This window comes from Symsagittifera roscoffensis, chromosome 4, assembly GCF_963678635.1.
Source record: "Symsagittifera roscoffensis chromosome 4, txSymRosc1.1, whole genome shotgun sequence".
NCBI lineage: Eukaryota > Metazoa > Xenacoelomorpha > Acoela > Convolutidae > Symsagittifera > Symsagittifera roscoffensis.
The window spans coordinates 2,073,383-2,094,868 of record NC_087065.1 but is presented as its reverse complement, the minus strand read 5'-3'; the positions used below and the strand labels follow the sequence as shown (position 1 = coordinate 2,094,868).

Genomic DNA, 21,486 nt, shown 5'->3' with positions numbered 1-21,486 from the left:
GAATGGGGCCATGGGGGGTACTATTTGTCTCTCACTCACCTGTGACGAGGATGAAAAGAGAGTAGACGAGACACAAGGCCAGAAGGATGAGGAGGCTGCCCCCCAACTCCACCACGTACATCGGCACCAACTGAGTCTAAACAAACAAACACATTATCTCATGCGTTATTCTAGTAAAACTAGCTATAACCAACAGACAGTTAGAAAACTCATAATAGCTCATAGAAACTAAGATACTCATATCACATTCGAAAAAAAAAGACTTTAAGAATCTAATAGAACAGCTTATATCTTATATAGAACAGCTTATATAATAGAAAAGAGTTTCAGAATCTAATAGAACAGCAACTCTTAAAAACTTTAATTATTGGCTTATTTTTAGATCATCAAAAGACGAACTTTGTGGCAAAGCGATAAATTCGTCGAAAACGACAAATGGTACTAAAAAAATCAAATCGATGCCTCATGGAGCGCGACTATGTGCACCGAGTGTCAATTAGACCGACAGAAACCTTCGATTGAAACAATTCAAACTCTAACATTAAACTAACAAGAAAATACAGAAACGCTAACAAGAAATCAAAATTGAACAATAATCCCTCAACTTGCTTTAGAATGGTAACGTTTTGTTAGTTTTTCAGAAGTTCAACCAATTGATATTGACTCTTTCATATTTGACAACTTCAGTAGCACGTTCGTGCGCTTGGACTTGTATATTTTTCCTTAGTCATACTCTGCTCTTTCGCATGAATTGAAAGAACTTATGAAGAGCGCAACCAATTCCCATTCGTAAGGCTCTATGCCAGCCTTACTGAGTTGTTGGTCTTCTGCCTGCCGTTTTTTGCTTTTCTTTCGCGAATTAGTTCCAAGAAGATTAAGGAACCTGACAAGCCCCCTCCCTACGACCGCGAATGATCATCCCATGCCAAGTTGATTCATAATAATCCAAATAAACCATCAATGAGGAATCGTACGATTCTTCACGAATAGAAGCGACTAGAGACATATAGCAGAGCCTAATTCCGGTATGATTGCAAAGCCCACAACAAAAACTTGCAAGAGGCGCGTTTTTCGATCTGCTTTGTACGTGAGATCCAATTCAAGGTCCCGAAATTTGCGCTAATTTGCCTGAGCAAAATGCAAAAACTTGACTCGTACTTCCGCAAAAAAATTCTCGTACTTCAGCAAAAAAAACGTGGGTTAATTTCCTTAAAATGTCGGAATGCATGGTCAAATTGCTCCTCGCTCTCGTTCTGCAACACGAAGTAGGTTAATGATACACTTTGTTTAATCACTGCAGTATGAAGGGTAAATATTTAGTAGACGATGGATGGCCAGGGTTTAGTGTTCCATCTAAATGCCATACGGTGCTCAATTCTAATAAATCCAGGTTCTCGTCCCTTCCAAAATTAAAATAACGGTCCATGTCAACCGGGCTCAAATCATGTAGAAGTTTTCCTCTCAAAGAGTGAACTCAATTCACGTGGGATGTTCATATCCTTTTTTGTCTTGGGAGCTGATCAAATAGCTCGTTGAGCTGCTCGGGCGATAGAAATGGATTGAGTCAGATTTTTAACGGTCTTTAAGCAAACATTCCTAGCATTTTCAAAGGAAGGGACCGGGAAGGCTTGAGAGGGGAAAGACGTTTCTCTTCTTTGGTAGCACGTTCGACACTAAAAACAGGAGTGAAAAATTAACGGGAACAGTTTATTATCCCCAGAATCAAAATCCCCTAACTTGAGGTCGCCCTCAAACTGGCGTTTATTTAAAACGCATTTTGTTCAAATTAAAACGATTAAGGTCAAAATTCAGTACACGTTAATGAATTTGACCTAAATTTTGACGACCAGCTCATAAGGAAGAACTTTGTGACCTTGTTCGCCATTTGGACTTACGGAAAGTCATTAGATCTCTTATAAAGTCTTTTATTGCATCTCCAGGGAGATTTATCGGTGAAGCTATTATGCTGGGTTCTTTTGAACGATTGTCCATCAAGAACAAGTTGCTGACTTCCGCTATGACTAAAAGTGAATTGATGAGATATTTGTTACAAAAAAATTGGAAGCAAATATGTGATTTGAGAACTGAAACAAAAACAGCGATTTGAAACCGAGAGTAATTGCTGCTACTGCTTGTTGTTTATTAACGTTATCTCAACGTTAAGCCATTTGAATTTGCATAACTCAAAAACATTGCTAAATTCCAGCATTTTCTAAATCTACCCATAGTTACGATTAAATGCATCATATATTCTGAAAGATCGTAGTTAATCCCCATAACAATTGAAACTACTTATTGTCGCCTGGTACCAATTATGGCCTCGTGAACCGTCTCATTTTTAATGTGTGAATAAGTGGGAATAATCACTTTTTGCAATTGTGGTTATCCTTCTAGCAATATAATTTAAAACAAGACTGCTCGTATCAGGACGAAGCCCTGAATGTTCCGACTGCCTTTTAAGGTTTATGGAGCAGCAGTAATAACATAAAAAAATTTAAATGAATTAAAATAAAATGAAAACTTTTTTTCTAAAATTTGAAATTTTTTATGAAAATCATCCCCCCAAACGCCATATAAAGTTTAAAAAGATAGATTTCGTTCCTTGTAACAAATCAATTATGGCAAATAAACTTCGTTCAACCAATTTGGAACGATTTATAAGACGGATTAAATCTCCGCTTAATCGTTAATAGCGGAGATTTATATCGCGCGTTAATTGTCCCAAATTGGTCAAAATGGCCAAAATCGCAATCTTTGAACCCTCATAACTTTACAAAAAAATGACCACAGGTGAAATATCTTTTCAAATTTAAGCTCAGGACAACAATACCTTTCGAATGATATAAAAAAATTCCGTCAAAAATTGCTAGTTAAAAAGTCGATATTTGTCTGAAGAAAAAAACAAGACTGCTCGTATCAGGGCGAAGCCCTGAATGTTCCGACTGCCTTTTAACGTTTATAAAGCAGTAATAACATAAAAACCATATAAAAAATAACTGAAATAAAACAAGACTGCTCGTATCAGGGCGAAGTCCTGAAAGTTCCGACTGCCTTTTAACGTTTATAAAGCAGTAATAACATAAACAACATTTAAAAATTAAATGAAATAAAATTAAATGAAAACTTTTTTTTCTAAAATTTGAAATTTTTTATGAAAATCATCCCCCCACACGCCATATAAAGTACAAAAGGATAGATTTCGTTCCTTGTAACAAATAAATTATGGCAAATAAACTTCGTTCAACCAATTTGGAACGATTTATAAGACGGATCAAATCTCCGCTTAAGCGTTGATAGCGCGAGTTATATCGCGCGTTAATTGTCCCAAATTGGTCAAAATGGCCAAAATCGCAATCTTTGAACCCTCATAACTTTACAAACAATGACCACAGGTGAAATATCTTTTCAAATTTAAGCTCAGGACAACAATACCTTTCGAATGATATTAAAAAATTCCGTCAAAAATTGCTAGTTAAAAAGTCAAAACTTGTCTGAAGAAAAAAAGACTGCTCGTATCAGGGCGAAGCCCTGAAGGTTCCGACTGCCTTTTAACGTTTATAAAGCAGTAATAACATAAACAACATAAAAAAATTAACTGAAATAAAACATGACTGCTCGTATCAGGGCGAAGCCCTGAAAGTTTCGACTGCCTTTTAACGTTTATAAAGCAGTAATAACATAAACAACATAAAAAAATTAAATGAAATAAAATTAAATGAAAATTTTTTTATCTAAAATTTTAAATTTTTGTTATGAAAATCATCCCCCCATACGCCATATAAAGTACAAAAGGATAGATTTCGCTTCTTGTAACAAATCAATTATGGCAAATAAGCTTCTTTCAACCAATTTGGAACGATTTCTAAGACGGATTAAATCTCCGCTTACGCGTTAATAGCGCGAAATATATCGCGCGTTAATTGTCCCAAATTGGCCAAAATGGCAATCTTTAAACCCCCATAACTTTTCGAAAATTGATCACAGATGAAATATCTTTTCAAATTTAAGCTCAGGATAACAAAATCTTTCGAATGATATAAAAAAAATTCCGTCAAAAATGGCTAGTTAAAAGTCGAAATTTGTCTGAAGAAAAAAAACCCACCCCGAGCACAAATATTCCGTTTCTTTCGTATCGAAAGTCGGAACAATAAGTGCTAGCTATTCTGCATTTCCTTTTTGGCTATCACGGGGCATACTCTGAGCTCCACTTAGAAAATAAATCTGAGAAGCAGCTTAAAAAAACGGCGAATTACCAAATTGAGCTTGAAAAAATGGAGATTTTAAAAAATATATAACGTAGAAATAACCAGCTAATCTCTAAATATGTTAACCTATATTAACAATGAAACATAGCTAACGGCCAGTCGTCAAGGTGTTATTGAACTGGAAACAACTGAAAAAAATTCACAAAAAATGCATCATTTCAAATCTTCATTTACACTTGCGAAAACGCCAAATGATACTATTATCTTTTCAAACCGCAAATTAGAGAGCGCACAAACATTCAGACTTCTTCCTTACAGAGGTAAATAATCAACACGACTATAATTAGTTTAATCGAAAGATTAATAATTTCGTTTATTAACAATTGCCAGAAACACAAAAAACATAGCCAATCGAAGATTGGAAAAGAGTAATGAACGCAGTAAACATAAAAAAAAACACTTTGTTTAAAATATCTCAACTTTCGGATTTCAAAGAAAAAAATAGATGCCCTTTAAGCTCTTTGAAATTCTAGAACACACTTTAAGCACTTTTTGGTAACCTTATCCCAGCTTGAGAAAACTGAATCAACAGGTGGAAATCTAAAAATTAAATTCCACTTTCGAAACTAGAAATCGTTCACAAATTTTAGCGCCATTTACACGTTTGTATTTGGAGTGTGCTATTTACGTCATTTTCCGCAGATGAATTTCAATTGAACTATAAGTGCATCAATATTTTATGACTTTTTCTGAAAAAAAAATCAGCACGACCTATATAAGATTCTTCACTACGTTCATTAGTCTTAATAACCAATAAAAATCCTGCTATGATAACGGTTTTCACCACTACAAAAACAATGATGCTGATTAAAAGGCCGCCAGCCTTGCCTAATTAATTATGAGACCAGCCTGTTCAATAAACACAGACAGCAATATGTGCTTTTAACAGCTTTTTTAAAACAAAATTCTGGAAATTCATAAAAGCAGTTTTTTCCAGCTGCCTTTACCACTGAAGCGAAGCTACACTTTGCACTTATACGAAAACAGCAAAAGTAGCTGTTAGAATTCAAAAGAAAGAATAGAGATAATTAAAGAAATATGCCAAGACAACGTCATTTAAAATAAAAAACTAAACAGAAACTTAAACTATACTTTGAGTCTAGTACTGCTTGCCTGCCTCAATGCAATTGTAATAATGACATGAGTGTTTCACTTTGATGCGAAACGCTCAAATAAGTCGTGTTTACGCGGTGAGTATCATAGATAAGTGGATGGAGTCGCCCATTCTTGAGTCCAGCAAATTGACAACTTGAAAGATTCCATTATCTTTTAAAGAACAAAACCAATCAACGTAAAGGGTTAACTTAGCGCCGAAAGAAATCTACACGGTGGTCTCATACCATCTTTCAAATTTCATCATGGTTGACGGAACCTAACCGTTTTCAAATTCGTTCCACCAGAAGAATACATACAGTCACGGGACATAGAGGCTGCACTTTTATGATTTCAACGAGAAAATGAACGAACTTTTTCTTCACGTTTTGTTCGTTTTCTCTGCAACTATTTAAGATACAGGATTCAAATTTTTTCAAGGTGGATGAAATTATTTGAAAGGGCTTAACCGTATCAAAAAATAAAAAATCTTGTTTTGAAGGCGTAAATTAGCCAGCTTATCATAACTAATTTTACAGGTGTTCTTGCTATGGAAACATCCTCACAAACAATATAAGGAAATTAAATTATTATGCTCAAATTAGTTCTTTGGAAAGCTAATGAGCTTGACTTACTCATTATGTTGCCTCAAAGTGACAACTAATAGAGTTAACAGAGTTACTTGGTCCGGCATAAGAAAACGGCTATTATTTTATGAATAAGTTCGCGCTGATGATCGAATTCAGTCAACAAAAGAACTATTCCAGCAAATATTTTGAAAAATACTGCTCCAATCTCAAGAGTCTCATTAGCAGGTGTGTTTTGTGTAAGTTTTAACCAATTTTCCGGACCGTTTCTCGACGCCGGACCAAGTAACTCTGCTAAATCTGTAATTTTTGATTTTGAGGCAAAAAAAACATGCTGAATTGAAGTCATATCTGCAATTTTTCAGACTGAAAACAGTCATGATTACGAACCTTCAAGAGTAATCTAGTAACATCAAAAAACACTGAATTATTATCAGCCATAAAACTGAAAACATAAGCGTCTGAAATCCTGACGTGGCCTCGCTTGGGGTATAGTTTTTGTGTTCCATACCATGCCATATGAATAAAACAATAGCCCCACGGGAACAGCTGATACTACTGCAGCATATGCTTAGTGAAAAAATAACTGACCAGACTGCTCGTTTTGCCAGACGAAGAAGCCAGAAGAGGCAGGACATGTGACAGAGATCCGTTCGTTTTATCCGTCGCAAACCCCACTATTGAACCAACTAAAACCAAGAGAATCACCAACCAAGAGAAAGGACGTATCATTTTAACAGGCAGTTTCTTTGGATCATAAAAACTAAATCCGCAAGCAATACGGCTATATTTTTGGTAAATGAAGGCGTTTTGGCTGTAAATGAATAATTGATTCACAACTTGCTTGGCCTCAAATCGAACAAAAAAATCTAACTGCTGTAACAAATTGTGATTCAATATTCAGCTTATAAATTTCTTCTAATTGGGTGCGGTGAGCCTGCTTTGTTTGCTTTACTGTCTCTCATAATTGTCTATTAACTTCATTGTCTGGATCAGACTCGTCTCCTTGTCATCACCGAAGGTATTTTTCAGTTACTGATAAACGTGAAGTGCTTTCACAGAAACAATGAGCCAGTTCAGGGGCGTTCAACAGTGCCAAAAATGAAAAAATGTTCAACAGTGCTGAAAATTGATGATTTTCGGCACTTGATCAATAATTTTATTTTCGGCACTCTTGTACTTCGGCATTGTTAAACGCCCCTCTAAGGGCAGCACAACAGTGCCGAAAGTAAGTTTATTGTTCAGCAGTGCCGAAAATTTATCAGTTTTCGGCGCTAATGAACACTTTTCCATTTTCGGCACTGTTGCACTTCGGCACTGTTGTACTGCCCCGGTAGTTCCTTCTTCAAGTCCACGCTCAATTGCTCCTGATGAATAAGGGCCTATATTGTACGTTTTTACTCAAGTTCTACTTACCGAGTGGGTATATGTCCACCGACTCCATCTGCCCAGGGGGCAGGGTGAAGTTTTTCCTGAAGGAGGGACCCCTAGCCACAAAAACCGGATGCATTTCCAGCCGAAGATTGTCGAAGCCATGCTGCCCTGCAAAAGAGCGAAATAACAAAGCTATAACACAGAGGCGAACCCGAGATTCGCACTAGATGTGATACAAAACTATACGATAATCTAATAGAAAAATTCAAAAAATGAAAATTTGAAAAACTGCAACATATTTCCTATGAACTAAAAAAAACTTTAAACTTTTCAAAACTAGGCACGATTAATTTAATCTCTCTAATTTAATTTAATACATTTTGAAATCATGAAACTTAATTTCACTAACTTAACGGAGGCGACGGAATCATTTGTGAAAAAACGGAAGAACCTGTTTTTTTCTCAAAACTCTGTGATGACATTGAATCACAATTTCAGATACTTTGGGACATTCGGCTTCATTCATTTTCTTTTTGATTATAAGAGTAAGATTTAAAAAAAGTAAAATAAAAAATAGAAGAGTAAAATTTATAAACATTTCAAATCGTAGAAAACATCCAAAAAACTGGGCAAATAATTCTTGGAACTCAATCAACCGCGCCAGTCCAAGAATAAATCAACGTGACTTTTAATTGTAGTAAAATTTGCTCAAATAAAAATAAATAATGCAGTGGAAACTTAGACGGCAAACATAACTAGACGAACGATAGCCCAACAAAAAGAAGTTTCGAAGCAGGGAATTTTTAATTTACAAAAACTAAGACTCCAGACCTTTGTTAAACCAAGCATGTGCAAACCTTCACGCAATGCGGGCAAAAGAAATACCAGGAATATGATATGCTAATAAAGTAAGCAACGTTTTTTACGAGAGCAACTCAAGGGTAACTATGTTGCCAATATTAAACTCAATTACCTGCTCCATAACGAATGTTAGAATGGTCTTCTAAAACGGTTAAAGAGAACCTTCAATAAATGCGTGTAGCGGTAAATAAACCGACAAAAATAAAAATAAAAAACAAAAATAAAAGTCTGAAAATTGGACAAACATAAACGCAGAAAATGTCCAGGTATGTTGAGAAGGCGTTCCTACCTATGATGTTCTTCCCCTTGAGGTAGTCTATGCTGTCTTGTCTGTCTACCAGCAGCCACCCGTAATCAGCCACTATCAAGATGTCCGGGATCCTCTCGTTGTACTTGTAGTGCCAGTGCTCCGGAATGTCCGCCCTGCTGTACGCCTTAAAAATATACATTTGTCATGTTAATAGTACTTCAGAAGGGGGAGGGGACCTTTTATCTTTCACTGCTAATCATCTTCGTTAGATGACACACAGTTAAGGTCGCCATGGCAACATTCAATCTCGTGTAATCATTGATTGGAAAAAAGTCGCTTCCTCGAAGTTCAAACTATGTTAAAACTACATTTTTGTTTACGGAATAATTTCACGAAAATCATACCATAAAAGGCACTTTTCAATGGGCCTTTAGCTAATAACTACATATTTACACTGATTATATCTAACAATTTCTAATTTTTAAGGCGTTTGATTACTGAATTATCAATCTTCGACAGGAAATTTCAAAAGTTACCGTGAAATTTGGGTGATCGTTTATGAAATGTTGTACATCTTGCATTAACATGTCGTGGAATCCGTTTTTCGAGTAAAGCAGAGCCTCCGTGTAGGCGGAGAAGAAAGCGTGGTCATAATATGACTCATTCAGGTATCCCTGGATGGAAATGACGTGATCAGTCGACACAGAGGCCATTCCGTGGTCTGATGTAATTATGACGTCATCGTGCTCAGTGGATAGTTTGGACAGTAGATACTCCAAGTATCCATCCACTTCCACCAGCTTTGCTCGCATTTCATCCGAATGAGGTCCATGTTCATGGCCTAAACAAACTTTACACTTGTAGGACAACATTCACTCACAACTCACATGCAAGTTCATTCGAAACGAAAATTTTTACATTTTATGATCATGCTTAAGAATTCTCACGAATCGAACAACTAATCATTCTATGACCCAAACCATCATCATGACTTAACTGCTTGAAATGTACAACTTACAACTCTTTTTAGGTGTAGTTCGAAAATCGAGATATTCTTTCTGCAGGAACTTTTCAACCAAAAAACTGAAAGTTATGTTTGCTTTAAAATATAGCAGTTGTTGGCAATTGCATCTAACCAGTTACCTTCGACAAGATAAAATTCACGGTGATTTTCAGAACTTCTCTTCTCTTCCAGATGCTGTTTGAAATTTACTATTAACCTGTGTGATCTGGCTCGTAGTAGTACAAGACTGCAAACTGTGCTGGGTTTTGCTCTTTGTTGAAATACAGGGTCATGTTATCCACAATCGACTTCCAGGAGTAGTCGTTGCTGTACGGCAGTCCCAGTGTATAAGTCGCCTGTTGCTCTTTCACTGCACAGCCTGGAAAAGGAGCTTCTTAACTACCCTGCCCCCCCCCCCCCCCCCCCTATTACCTATTAAAGAACTTCGAACCCTCTATTAGACTAATGGTGATGATGAACAATTTCTTCCGCCGTAATAAATAGACTTATTCACATCAATATTACATTCAACGCCTAACCATACAGATGATTTTGTTCCATGTAATGAATCTTTTCCTTTTTATTGAGGGGGGAGGTATAGTTAACAAGATGCCTGGGAACTGGAGACACACTGAGGTCACATTCTGTTTCTCCGCACTCGTCCAGAAGGGTTCGGCCTCTTTCCAGAAGGAGAAGTTGTTTTTGGAGAAGTCGAAGGAGGCGTTCACATCTGGGGCCCAGAAGTTGTTGGCCACCATGCCGTGGTTCTCTTCCCACATGCCAGTAGATATGGTGCGGTGGTTTGGACACGTTTTTGTGATGAAAGCGTTGATAAGACCTGCAAATGAAAAAACCATTAGCTGATCCATCGTCATCTTGGCATGCTTCACCTATCTGTTTCCCAGCCCCAACATTTTTAGAAATCTCTTGATAATCGATATTTTCTATCACAGAGCCGAAAGAGATATTTGCAATTCATGCGAAGCAAAAATATAAGCCAATGCTTAATAAAAAAAGCTGACGTGAAAAACTGCAAGAAAAAAGTTCAAATTTCAAAAATTTATCAAGTTTTCAACTGTGCATTATATATATTTAGCACACTGTCTAATTAAAACCAATTGACTTTCATCTGAAGTAATAATTCGTTCATACCGATGTGAATAATCTCTGAAGTCATGATCTTTAATCTCATGATCACTTTAAGTTAAAGCAGTCAGGAAGAAATTGGTACTATACCTTACAGATGTTCCTTAAGTCAATAGATTTTACAGCGTCAAAAAGTGATCCCTGTCTTTTCATGAGAATTTCAAAAGATGTTTTGGAATACGTATGCATTTGGGTGGATGATATAATTTACGCTTGCAATGATGCTAACAAGTTTATATCATTTGAACAACAAATATCTAGTCAATTCAAAATCAGCGAAACAGCAAAACTTTATTGGTTTTTGGGGATGAAATTCAACTTTTGTGGGGATGGGTTAGAAATTTCTCAGGAAGCGTATATTGACAAGCTACTGTCAAAATTTGGTTTGATTGAGTGTAAACCAGTGTCTACACCTGCAGCTGATGGTTTAAAACTTTGTAAACGGCTACCAAATGAGGTGAAATTAGCAAACGACAAAGATTATAGAGGACTTATCGGCAGTCTAAGTTACTTGTCAATTACTACAAGGCCTGATATTTCATTCATCGCTCATTGCTTGAGTAGATATGTGAACGACCCTACTGAAGTACACTGGATTGCTGCAAAACGAGTTCTACGATATTTGAAAGGAACTAGATCGTATAAACTTATCTACAGACGATGTACTGCTACGCCAATCTTGTATGGCTATTCTGATTCTGATTGGGGAGGTGACAGTGACACTAGACGCAGTACTAGTGGATATTGCTTTTTCCTGTTTGAAAACAGCGGTGCAATATCGTGGGCTAGCAAACTCCAAACTACTGTTGCAAAATCTACAGCTGAATCAGAGGCTACAGCTCTTTCGTTAGCCTGTAATGAAGGATTATTCCTGTTGAATTTACTGATCGAAATCAAACTCGATTTAATTGATTTCAAAATGTTTGTGGACAACCAAGCATGTATTTCTCTTGTGAAAAACGACGTTAACAAGGGAGTCGTAAAACATTTTGCTATTCATCTACATTTCATCAGGGACTTAATTCAAAAGAAACAGTTGGATTTGAACTATATTGGGACTGACAATATGGTGGCTGATATTCTCACTAAGAATTTGGGCAAGACAAAGTGCAAACGTTTTGGGCTTCAGATGTTCGCCAATTGAGTGGGGGTTTCAACTGTGCATTATATATATTTAGCACACTGTCTAATTAAAACCAATTGACTTTCATCTGAAGTAATAATTCGTTCATACCGATGTGAATAATCTCTGAAGTCATGATCTTTAATCTCTTGATACTAAAAATGGGAAACTAATTCATTCAATTAAATCTTTCGCTGCTATTTCAATTTATGGACCCTAAGACAAGTATATCAAGAGCAAACTTAATGTCGTGCCGTTCTCTAGGGCCCTTTTGATTCATTGAATCTCATTAGACAAACTCAAAAAGGCAAGAAAAATTGTGAAAAGCGGAAAAGTTTTGCAAATTTAAATTGATTATTAACCAACCTGAAAGCTACCCGGGTTGAGCTCACATTGAAACTTGTGATTTATGGACAAGTACGCTACCTCTCCGCTATCAATTCTTAAAGGAACTAAAGCTTAAGAGCTTATAACCTATAACTATCATTTGAAAGCTACTATTTTGAGTTAAAATTCCTCAAGTTTCAGCGATGATTTTCTACGGAATCATTACTGAAATAGCTCTGAAAAATCACAGATTTATCTATGCAACAAACTTTGAACTATACATGAATCAGCGCTGGAAAATAGCGATCACTGGGATACTGAAGAAAAAGCGATAATTAACGGTGGGACTTCAAGCCGGGTGTACTTTAAAAAAAGTCCGCTTTCCGCCTACCACTAGATCTATCAAAATGAATGAAGATAGTTGTAGAAAAAACATGCCCATAAAACAGAAAACCAGCATCGGAACAAAATTAACCAGGCGGCGAAAGAGCCGAAACTACCCGAGCAGAAAAACTTCGAGCCAATTTTTTATTAATATTTAACAACTTATCAAAAAAAAATTATGTCTCTCTTCCCTTAATAACACACACAAGCACACAAAAACATAAAAGATAAATCTATTGAATACAGTGCCCCTTAAAGTATATCAACCAATCATTCAATAACTTTCAAAAGAAAAATTGTCCATCGCAAATATGAGAAATTTGTTTAAATAGGCAAAAACTCCTTTTCTTGCAAGACCAGCTTTTCTTGACACTGAATTTTGAAATTTAAGAATCCGAATTACGACCAAAATTGCTTTCATATGAAACCACACTCAACCTTCTGCGATCTTTCCTTGGGATAACTAAAACGGGGCAAAAAACAAACCCTATGCCATAGTTCCTTCCACTCACTTTCAGTGACATGATCGGAACAAAAACAACAAACATTTGAATCAAGATAACAAAAGATTTTTAAAATGAAAAAATTGGAATACAAGGATTCGAACCTCAGGCCTAATGATCGAGAACTACTCTTTGTGAACAGTAGCTAACGCTACACAACAACTGACTTCAACAATATCCTGTGTTCAATACGGAGGCTTGTTTCAGCGCTACCAATTAATTACTTTTGACGCCAGAAAAATCGTAATTTTGCAAGTTGTATGAATTTGCGTTGAAAAAACATTTTGTGCAAGATATTTTGCTCAAACTCACAATTTCCATTTTCGCGGCTCCGCCATCAGTGCTGAATAATCAGGAAACATAAGCAGCAAGGAACAACAAAATCATCAAGTGGCGGGAACAAACGAATGCGTATTAACCAAGTGGGTGTTTAAGAGGGTGTTTAAATGGCAAAGATGAAACGCCTAGACATCTTCGCTCAAAAACTGTGCAATGAAATGTGCGACTTTGTTCGTAATAAAAGTGAAATTGTTTTTATAACAAGCATTGCTTGAGTGAAAAAAACCTCTTCAATAACACGTAAGATTGTAACAAAAACTATCTACTCAGGGTAGCTAAGAATGGCATTACACGATCAACTAAACTCAAGGTTCTATTGTACCCGATTCTGAGGCTCATTCAGAATTAGAGATATTAGATAGTTAGAGATATTAGATATTAGAGAATTAGATATTAAAAAACAATGGATAAAAGATTTTTTTATTTAACTGTTATGCCACTTGAATTATGAATGGCGCACTCAATAAATATGATAAGACTGCAGTTAAGCTATTTATCTGCTCATCACATTTCGCCATCTTATTTTTAGAGAGCCATTTTGAGACTCATTTGGCTATCAATGTTTCCCTTAAATCTGGCAATGAATTTGGACTAAAAGAACCACTAAAATGAAGTAAGGCCAAATCAGACCACTCATTCAATACAACACCACATAAGCCAACTAACCTTGTTCAACATGTACTCCCTCCTCCGCTAGTTTCCAGAAGGTGGGCAGCTGCTCCCGATAGATGTGCATGTAGTCCCACCGGAACCCATCGAACGAGACCACGACTGTCTTCGCTTCACAGAGAGTGAACACATTCCACAGACTGCAACAGACGACACTGGTCAGCAGCTGCCAAAGAAGAGGACATTTTGGAGGAATCATTCTCATCTAATCATTGCAGTGCATTTCAACCTGAAGAATGAACATTTTCTACCAAAAACTGTAATAACTTACAAATGGTCGCGCAGAGAAAAGCACCTCCATAACTTCAAAACCAAAACACCGTCATTTTAAACGAAACTGCGAGCAATAGGCTTATTTTATTAATTGTAGACTTTTGCGCTGAACAAAAAACAATTTGCTGTTAAAACAAAAGCTTTTCTCTTAGAATTGGCAATGCGATAAAACTGGCATATCAAATTTTTAGCAGACATGCTTGAAGGTATGAGTCAAATCATAAAGTCGGATTGAGGATTTTCTCGAGTACGCTGGATGTATTAAAATATGGTAGAAATTTACAAAGTTATTAGTTGGTCCATTTTATTCTTCATAGAGCTCCCGACACCTTTTGAAAATAGTTTTGCACTCCTTCAATATATGCGCCGTAAATTTGTATCAAAATGTCGGCCCATTAGGCAAACCAGCATAAATTGCCAATCCATAAATAGCAAAGAGGTGGAACAAAATAAATAATAACGGCGTGAAAATCAAGTGTCACAGCGATCTTATTCGAATACATCAATTTGAAGGTTGAAAAAAGTTAACCTATGGCAGTTCAAGTAGCAGCGATTATTCCTACCACATTTTTTGCATAAAAAAACTCAACTTCACCTTTTATTTCATATATATTTTTTTCTATTTCGAAGCCTGCCTTTTCGGAGCGAGCAATTTCGAGCACCGGTATACAATAAAAACAATACTGCTTATTCACTTAATTATTTCCAGAATTTCCTATATTGTTATTTTTGGTGGTGCAAAAAACGTAGCCAACAGATAGTTTGGAAAAGAGTCAATGAACGCAATTAATCAGAAATTAATCTCAATTTTCGAAATTACAAGAAAAAATTAGAAACTCGATTAGTTTCTAGAACAATTTATGATTGGCGCTTTTCCGATAAAATTAACCCCATTTGAGAAAACCCGATCGATAGGTAAGTTTTTCATTTCGCCGGAGATCTGAAAATTAAATTCCATTTTCGGAACTAGAAGTCGATCACGTTTTTCGTGACCTTTACCATTTCACTGTTCGATAGTGGAGTTCACCTTCTTTTAACAAAAAAAGCTAACTGAACTTGAAAGGAAATCAAATGCCAAACCGCGAAAAAGTAAATTTGAGCCTGAACAAATTTTAGGACTTTTCCGGGAAAAATAAACGAAAACTATATAAGAGCCTGAACTACGTCTATCGACTCTTACGCAGCCGAAGTAAAAAACAGTTGAAATGTATACCAGCCAAAAACACGCATTTGCTAAATAACAATTGTAACAATTACGGAAGACTGTGAAATTTCATTGCTATGACTTAACTTTTCGGCTGGCATATATACTCTGCGCATTTTTGATTCTGCGCACATACTTCGGCTGGCATATTCAAACTCAAATTTTTTTCTATCTTATGAGCATGATTTGAAAACGTTACATTTGAAAACCACCTATCATACTGAGCCGTTAAAACATTTATGAACACAGAAGCAAAGCAAATTGCGCTACAAAAGAGTGAATGAAAAAAAATACAGAAAACAAAATTATCCAAAAAAGACATTGCGCTACAAAATAGTGAATGAAAAAAAGAGGAAAAAATAGCTTCAAAAAATAACTTGAAAATTGAAAATTTACAGCTAGGAAAATTTCATATTTGTATAAGATGAAGTTGATAAACAGCCCTTAAAAATGGAAATCGATTACCGAGCGGCAACAAACTTTGGGTCGAAACCTGTTGAGCCGAAAACAAACTGTAGTCATAAAAAATTTCATTAAACTTTAAAGTTTTTACGACCCATCCAAACTGAAACATATAATCCCAACAAGATATATTGTGCCCTCGAAATTACGCAAAGTAAAATGGCAAGTCGATATCACATCAACTGCTGACATGTTTGAATATTTAAAAAAATACGAGAAAAAAGTTACAAAAAAAAGCTCGAAATCAGACATAGTAAATTTACAAATTTGTAAAAGTTCAGTTAAAAAAAACTGTTCAAATTGAAAATCGTTAGCCTTTTATGATTGACATTTTTCATGATTAAACTAACCCAATTGGAGAAAAAATGGAATCAATAGACAATTTTGTTGTTCTAGGAATTCTGAAACAAAATCCTTTTCGAAATTAAAGGACATTCAAGTTTTTTCGCGCCATTTGCACCTTTACTACTGGAGAGCGTAACAGGTTTATACTTCGGCTGGGTAAGTGTCGATAAACGTAGTTCATACACTAATATAGGTTGAGTTGATTTTTTTTTGTTTATTTTTCCAGGAAGTCTCAAAATTTGTTAAGGCTCAAATTATTAATTAACAACTACGTAATTAGATTTGCGCGCTAAATTGATCTAAGGCTTTCCTGAGAAAGAAGCGACCTATGTGTGACAAAAACTAGCCAAAAGACAGATGGAAAAAAGTCAATGAGCGCAAATAAATATAATGACTTTTTTAAAATCTTCAACATTCAAAATTTAAAGTCAAAAAAAAATATGGCTTTAAGACTTATTGAAATTCAAGAGCAGATTAAGATTGACAATTAGTATGAACTAATTTAATCTCAAGAAAACTGGATCAATAGGTGAAGTTGGACTGCGGGAGAGAAAAACGCTTTATCTACGAGTGATTCGGCCGTAGCATCCGATTAAAATGCAGTTGCTGTGCCAAAGCTCCACCAACCCATTTAAATTTCAACTATGCTTCAGTAATATTGTCCAGGCAGCAATAAAAAATCTTCAACAGAGCGGAAACCGCTCATTTGCAAAATGAATTTAGAAAATCCTATCTTGGAAGAACGCCAAAAAGGCCAGTTAGCTACCTATCGAGACTTTTGATTAGAAATTAACATTTTGTACGCAGAAATTCTAAGTGTTTGAAACTCAACGCAGAAAATAAACACATTCAACAGACAGTTGAAACGTGTTCAGTGATCTCCAGGAGACCGAAAAAAAAGAATTCGAATTATCAACTCGAATTTCCGAAAAAAAACTTATCACGTTGAAATTCTTTCGAATTTCAAGAATCGCTCATAATTGACAATTTTTAAAAATCTAAGTGCAAAAATGTTTCCCAAAAACAACCGTAATGAACCCTTTTCTACGAACTGAAGCTTTAAAACATTGATTTGTAGTTTTTTTTATTAAATGGAGAAAACAAAAGTTACAAAATGGCCAGAAACTAATTCTTTAATAGCGTCTCCTAGAGGTAAAACAGATGCAACATAAAATAGTACTCTAATCACATATCTATTCAAAACCCAGCAACTTTCTGTGAGTTTTTTTAACTAATTAGGTCAGTAATAGCGACTGCTGCGTTCCTTGTAATCTTTCTTGGGCGTCTTCTTGTGTTTATCTCTCGAACTCTTTCGCTTGTGTTTTTTGGACTTGTGGATATGCTGACTGCCGCTGTAGTCGGGACTCGAACTGGTTCCGCCGGATGAGGAGCCTTGTGAATTGCGACTTCTTTTCGGGGGCGAGGAGGCGTGGCCGTTCTCGTGCGCTACTCCCGGAGATACCACTCTGTGTTTATGTTTGCGTGGTTTGTTGTCTCCGCCCTTTGAGTTGGGTTCTAAGCTATTGTTATTGTTGTTTGAAGGGTAGTTTGAGCTGTTGTTTTGGTCTCCTCCTCCCCCACCTCGACTGTGCTTGCTCTTCTTCTGGTGCTTATACCCTCGGTTGTTCCCTCTAGATCTCTGAGATGCCGAGTCCCCGGAATCATCTGGATCCGATGCGGGTGAACGAGAACGCCTCAAAATGAAAAAAACCTCATCAAAATCTTGGAAACTTTTTGACATACTATTCAACAGATTAATTAACACAGAGCTGAAGCTGCACTTCGAAAACAAAATCAAAAGAAGTAAGCTTTAAAACTGTACGGATTTAAAACTGTAGATTTCGAGCGGGCCATTTGCCCTGGCTATCTTCCGAAGACCAGTCAGCAATAAAGTGGATAAAACAAATGAGCAGTACACAGATACTCCAATGAGTTTTGGTGTCTTTGCTGAGCACCACCTTATGTGAGTGGTACTGAACTGTATAGCACTACGCTCGCGAGTGTAACTATTTAATAACCAACGCCCACAATTAAAAAGCACACTACCTTTTGCGGCTCTTCTTGTCCTTGCGTTGATCTCTGGCAGAGGGAGATGCTAAAACAAAGGCTTGCAATTAGAATTGAAACGCCAGGGAAAAGAAAGAGAAAGAAAACATCAGCACTATCAACTCAATCAACGCAATTTACTGTAAGTATAAGTCACCGAAGTTCTAGAAACACTGAATATTCCGACCAAAAACTTGAATAAAAACGAGCAAATTTATTCTTTTCAAAACTTCAACTTTTTCATTAAATTTACTGCTGTTTTATCTTCAGGAAAGAACAATTTGTTTGGATTAATGTCCAACAGCTGCAACAAATCGATGTAAAATAGATAAATTAACGTGAGAATGGCATTAGCATTGAAGCCTCTCAAGCTGTCATTTGTAAATGTTGCTTCATTTATTCTGAAGAATCAAAAACTTTAGATCAATTCTAAATCGAGGTCTTAAAATCGACATTTAATTTTACTTTTTTGGAATCCTAATGACTGCTGAGAGGTCTTTAATAATAAACCACATTTGACCCCGTACGACTTTTCTGCGAGGTTGTCAAAATAGGTCGAAAAAATCAGACTCTACGACATAGTTGCTTCTGACGCCTTTGACACGTCGCGGAAAAAAAATTTCAATGAGAAATTTAAACGCCAATGAAAAAAACGGCGAAAACAGAAAAATGGGTCATTAATATCTTCACAAACAAAAACCATCCTCGGCTTTTTTTTCAAGAAAGAAACCATATGCTAGTTAAGAGCTCGCTATTGTGGAAATCGCACTTGTTCAGTGCTGAGTTGAAATTTGTATGGTTTAAGAAGAATGAAGGAGACGGCACTCTTTCACACTCACTGTTTCTGGAATTGGAGTAGGGCGACTGATTGCTGGATTTGTTATGACTGTGGGATCCACTGTTGTTGCTACTATTCATGTTCTGTTGGTGGTGGTTGGTGGTGCTGTTGGATGTTGATGTGGTAGAAGTTGATACCATGTGGTTGTTGTTGTTCAGACCCAGCTGCAGTCCAGCTGTTCTCGCTCTTGTCTTAGCTTCTGCCTGCTGCTCTTTCAGCTGTGAACAAATTTCACCACATTAGAACTCACTGTAAGTGACGTCCATTCAAATATACATTTAAATTAAGTTAGATCTTCCTTCAAATACTAAGCCAATAAAGCATACCCCAGAAATATTTACTAAAAACTTTAATTTAAATACAACAATTTGCATGAAAAACTTCTAAATTAATTTTTTACTGTTTTAAATTTTAGTGAAAACTAATGCTCAATGTCTCTTAGAAAGAAAAGGGGATTATCTCTGAGTAATTAAACAACGCAAACATATTTTCATTGGCAAAAAAGACTCCTCGTATCAGAGCAAAGATCTGACTGTTGCGACTGACCATTAACTGGCCCATTATTTGATAATACCGTTATACTTTCAGCATCAAACTAAATTTACTCGCTTCACGGCCAATGATAAGTCAGATTAGTATAGTAGTGAGTAAAGTTGTCGGAGAGGAGCACAAGGATTCAGTGAAATAATCTTTTGTAAGTTCGTCCGAATAAAAACAAACCAAACCGAGGATATATATTCCTTACTTTCTTCGAAACTCGTAACAAAACTTTCATCTAAAATTAATGTTTTTCTGAGTAAAAAGTCTGCTGCAGTTTTTGAGTGGCACTTTTTTGGGAAAAATTATTTCTAGAGACAACTGGACAGCAAAAACAGATTGACGCAAATAAAACAAGGCTTATTTTATAAGTAATTTTTCGACAATGATTTTTTAGACAGGAGGCTGAAAAGAGGCACAGGTACGTACATTTAGAATCTTCTCTTCGAGCAGCTGTTGAGGCTGAGGTTGGTGCACGTAGACGTACATGATGTTCACGGCCACATCCTTCAACTGATCTTCCGTGCATTTGAACACTTCGAACCACGGAGGCTGCGAGGGAAACACGACCTGCAAAGGAAAGCCAAACGTAAAATATTCACTCAATAACTGAAGTTTCAATAATTAAATGGTCATCAAAAGCATCCTTTTCTAATAAAAATGGCTAACAGGTGCAATTCAGGGGCCCGTCAACCTCAGTAGACTGGGAAAAGGTGGAAGGAAATGATGATAATGAGCTAGAAAACATAGCTAGAGTTGGAAAAGTGTCAATGAACTCAAAGAAAAAAAAACAAAGCCAATCGAAGATGAACGCAAGAAAACCTTCCCTAAAACCTTCAACTTTTGAATTTCGAAGAAAAAAATAGATGGCCTTAAAGCTCTTTGAATTTGTAGAACAATTTATCATGGACACTTTTTTGTTAAAATTAGCCCAATTTGAGAAAACTGGATCATTTTTTATTTCGCTGGTAAATCTGATAATTAATTTCCTTTTTCGAAATTAGAAGTCGATCACGTTTTTCGAGACCTTTACACTTTTGCTGTTCGATAGTGGAGTTTGCCTTCCTTTTAACAATGGAAATGCACTGAACTTGAAAAGAAACCACAAGTCAAACCGCGAAAAATCAAAATTGAGCGTGAACAAATTTTAAGATTTTTTCCTGAAAAAAAAACAAACAAAAAAAATCAGCAACACCTATATAAGAGTACTAACTATGTTCATTACTGTTAAAAAATTGTTTTCATAAACATAACCCAATAAGAAAAAATTGTATAATTAATTTTCATTAAGCTAGGAAATTTTAAAATCTACAGAGACGAAGCGGAGTTGTGCACCAATTGCCCTACAATACAAATAAAGCTTAACAAGACAGCTGATAAAAATAGGACGACAGCCGCTAAGTCGAAAAATTTGTCAAAAAAACTGCCATATATTTCATACGTTTGTCTTGAATTACATGTTCATTTTGAGGAAAACATGCCAATTAAGACAACTGCCAATGTTGAGTTAGCATCGAAACAAAACTTACGCACCTGTGGTAACTATGCCAAAAAAACTTAAGCAGACCCCAGTTGGGTCGCTAAAAAAAGTCGAGATTCTATGTCACCCAAACACACAAGCGCATAGAAAACTGATTTTACGAACATCTGAAAAAACCAATCTGACTTGGTGAATTTACAACAAACAAATTTCGAAAAGAAAGGGTGTTTAAAAAGCAGACTTGCTCAAAACATCACTGGTTGTTGACGAAACCACAGAAATGACCAAATGATTCTAAGTGAGTTTTTTCTCAATTAAAATGTGAGCCTTAAAAAAAGAAATCCCAATTTGCGCTCCTTTTAGCAAACTTAAAAAAAC

General features: G+C 36.1%; 2 protein-coding genes across 4 annotated transcripts in view; both read right to left on the bottom strand.

The window, feature by feature from the left end:
• Positions 1–21,486, bottom strand: part of LOC134844511 (ectonucleotide pyrophosphatase/phosphodiesterase family member 5-like) — a 232,724-nt gene that overhangs the window by 1,534 nt on the left and 209,704 nt on the right. For both annotated transcript variants that reach the window (XM_063861223.1, XM_063861224.1), the window contains exons 2-9: positions 13,921–14,154; positions 10,046–10,270; positions 9,650–9,811; positions 8,966–9,270; positions 8,469–8,613; positions 7,361–7,486; positions 6,536–6,633; positions 40–136 (exon numbers count right to left, since the gene is read on the bottom strand). In XM_063861223.1, the coding sequence (XP_063717293.1) occupies positions 40–136; positions 6,536–6,633; positions 7,361–7,486; positions 8,469–8,613; positions 8,966–9,270; positions 9,650–9,811; positions 10,046–10,270; positions 13,921–14,128 (1,366 nt within the window). In that variant the 5' untranslated portion in view covers positions 14,129–14,154. The remainder of the gene's footprint in view (positions 1–39; positions 137–6,535; positions 6,634–7,360; positions 7,487–8,468; positions 8,614–8,965; positions 9,271–9,649; positions 9,812–10,045; positions 10,271–13,920; positions 14,155–21,486) is intronic.
• The window catches only part of LOC134844510 (cyclin-L1-like), a 213,885-nt gene continuing 209,705 nt past the window's right edge, over positions 17,307–21,486 (bottom strand). For both annotated transcript variants that reach the window (XM_063861222.1, XM_063861221.1), the window contains 4 exons: positions 20,058–20,198; positions 19,093–19,309; positions 18,254–18,302; positions 17,307–17,901 (listed from right to left, as the gene is read on the bottom strand). In XM_063861222.1, the coding sequence (XP_063717292.1) occupies positions 17,448–17,901; positions 18,254–18,302; positions 19,093–19,309; positions 20,058–20,198 (861 nt within the window). In that variant the 3' untranslated portion in view covers positions 17,307–17,447. The remainder of the gene's footprint in view (positions 17,902–18,253; positions 18,303–19,092; positions 19,310–20,057; positions 20,199–21,486) is intronic.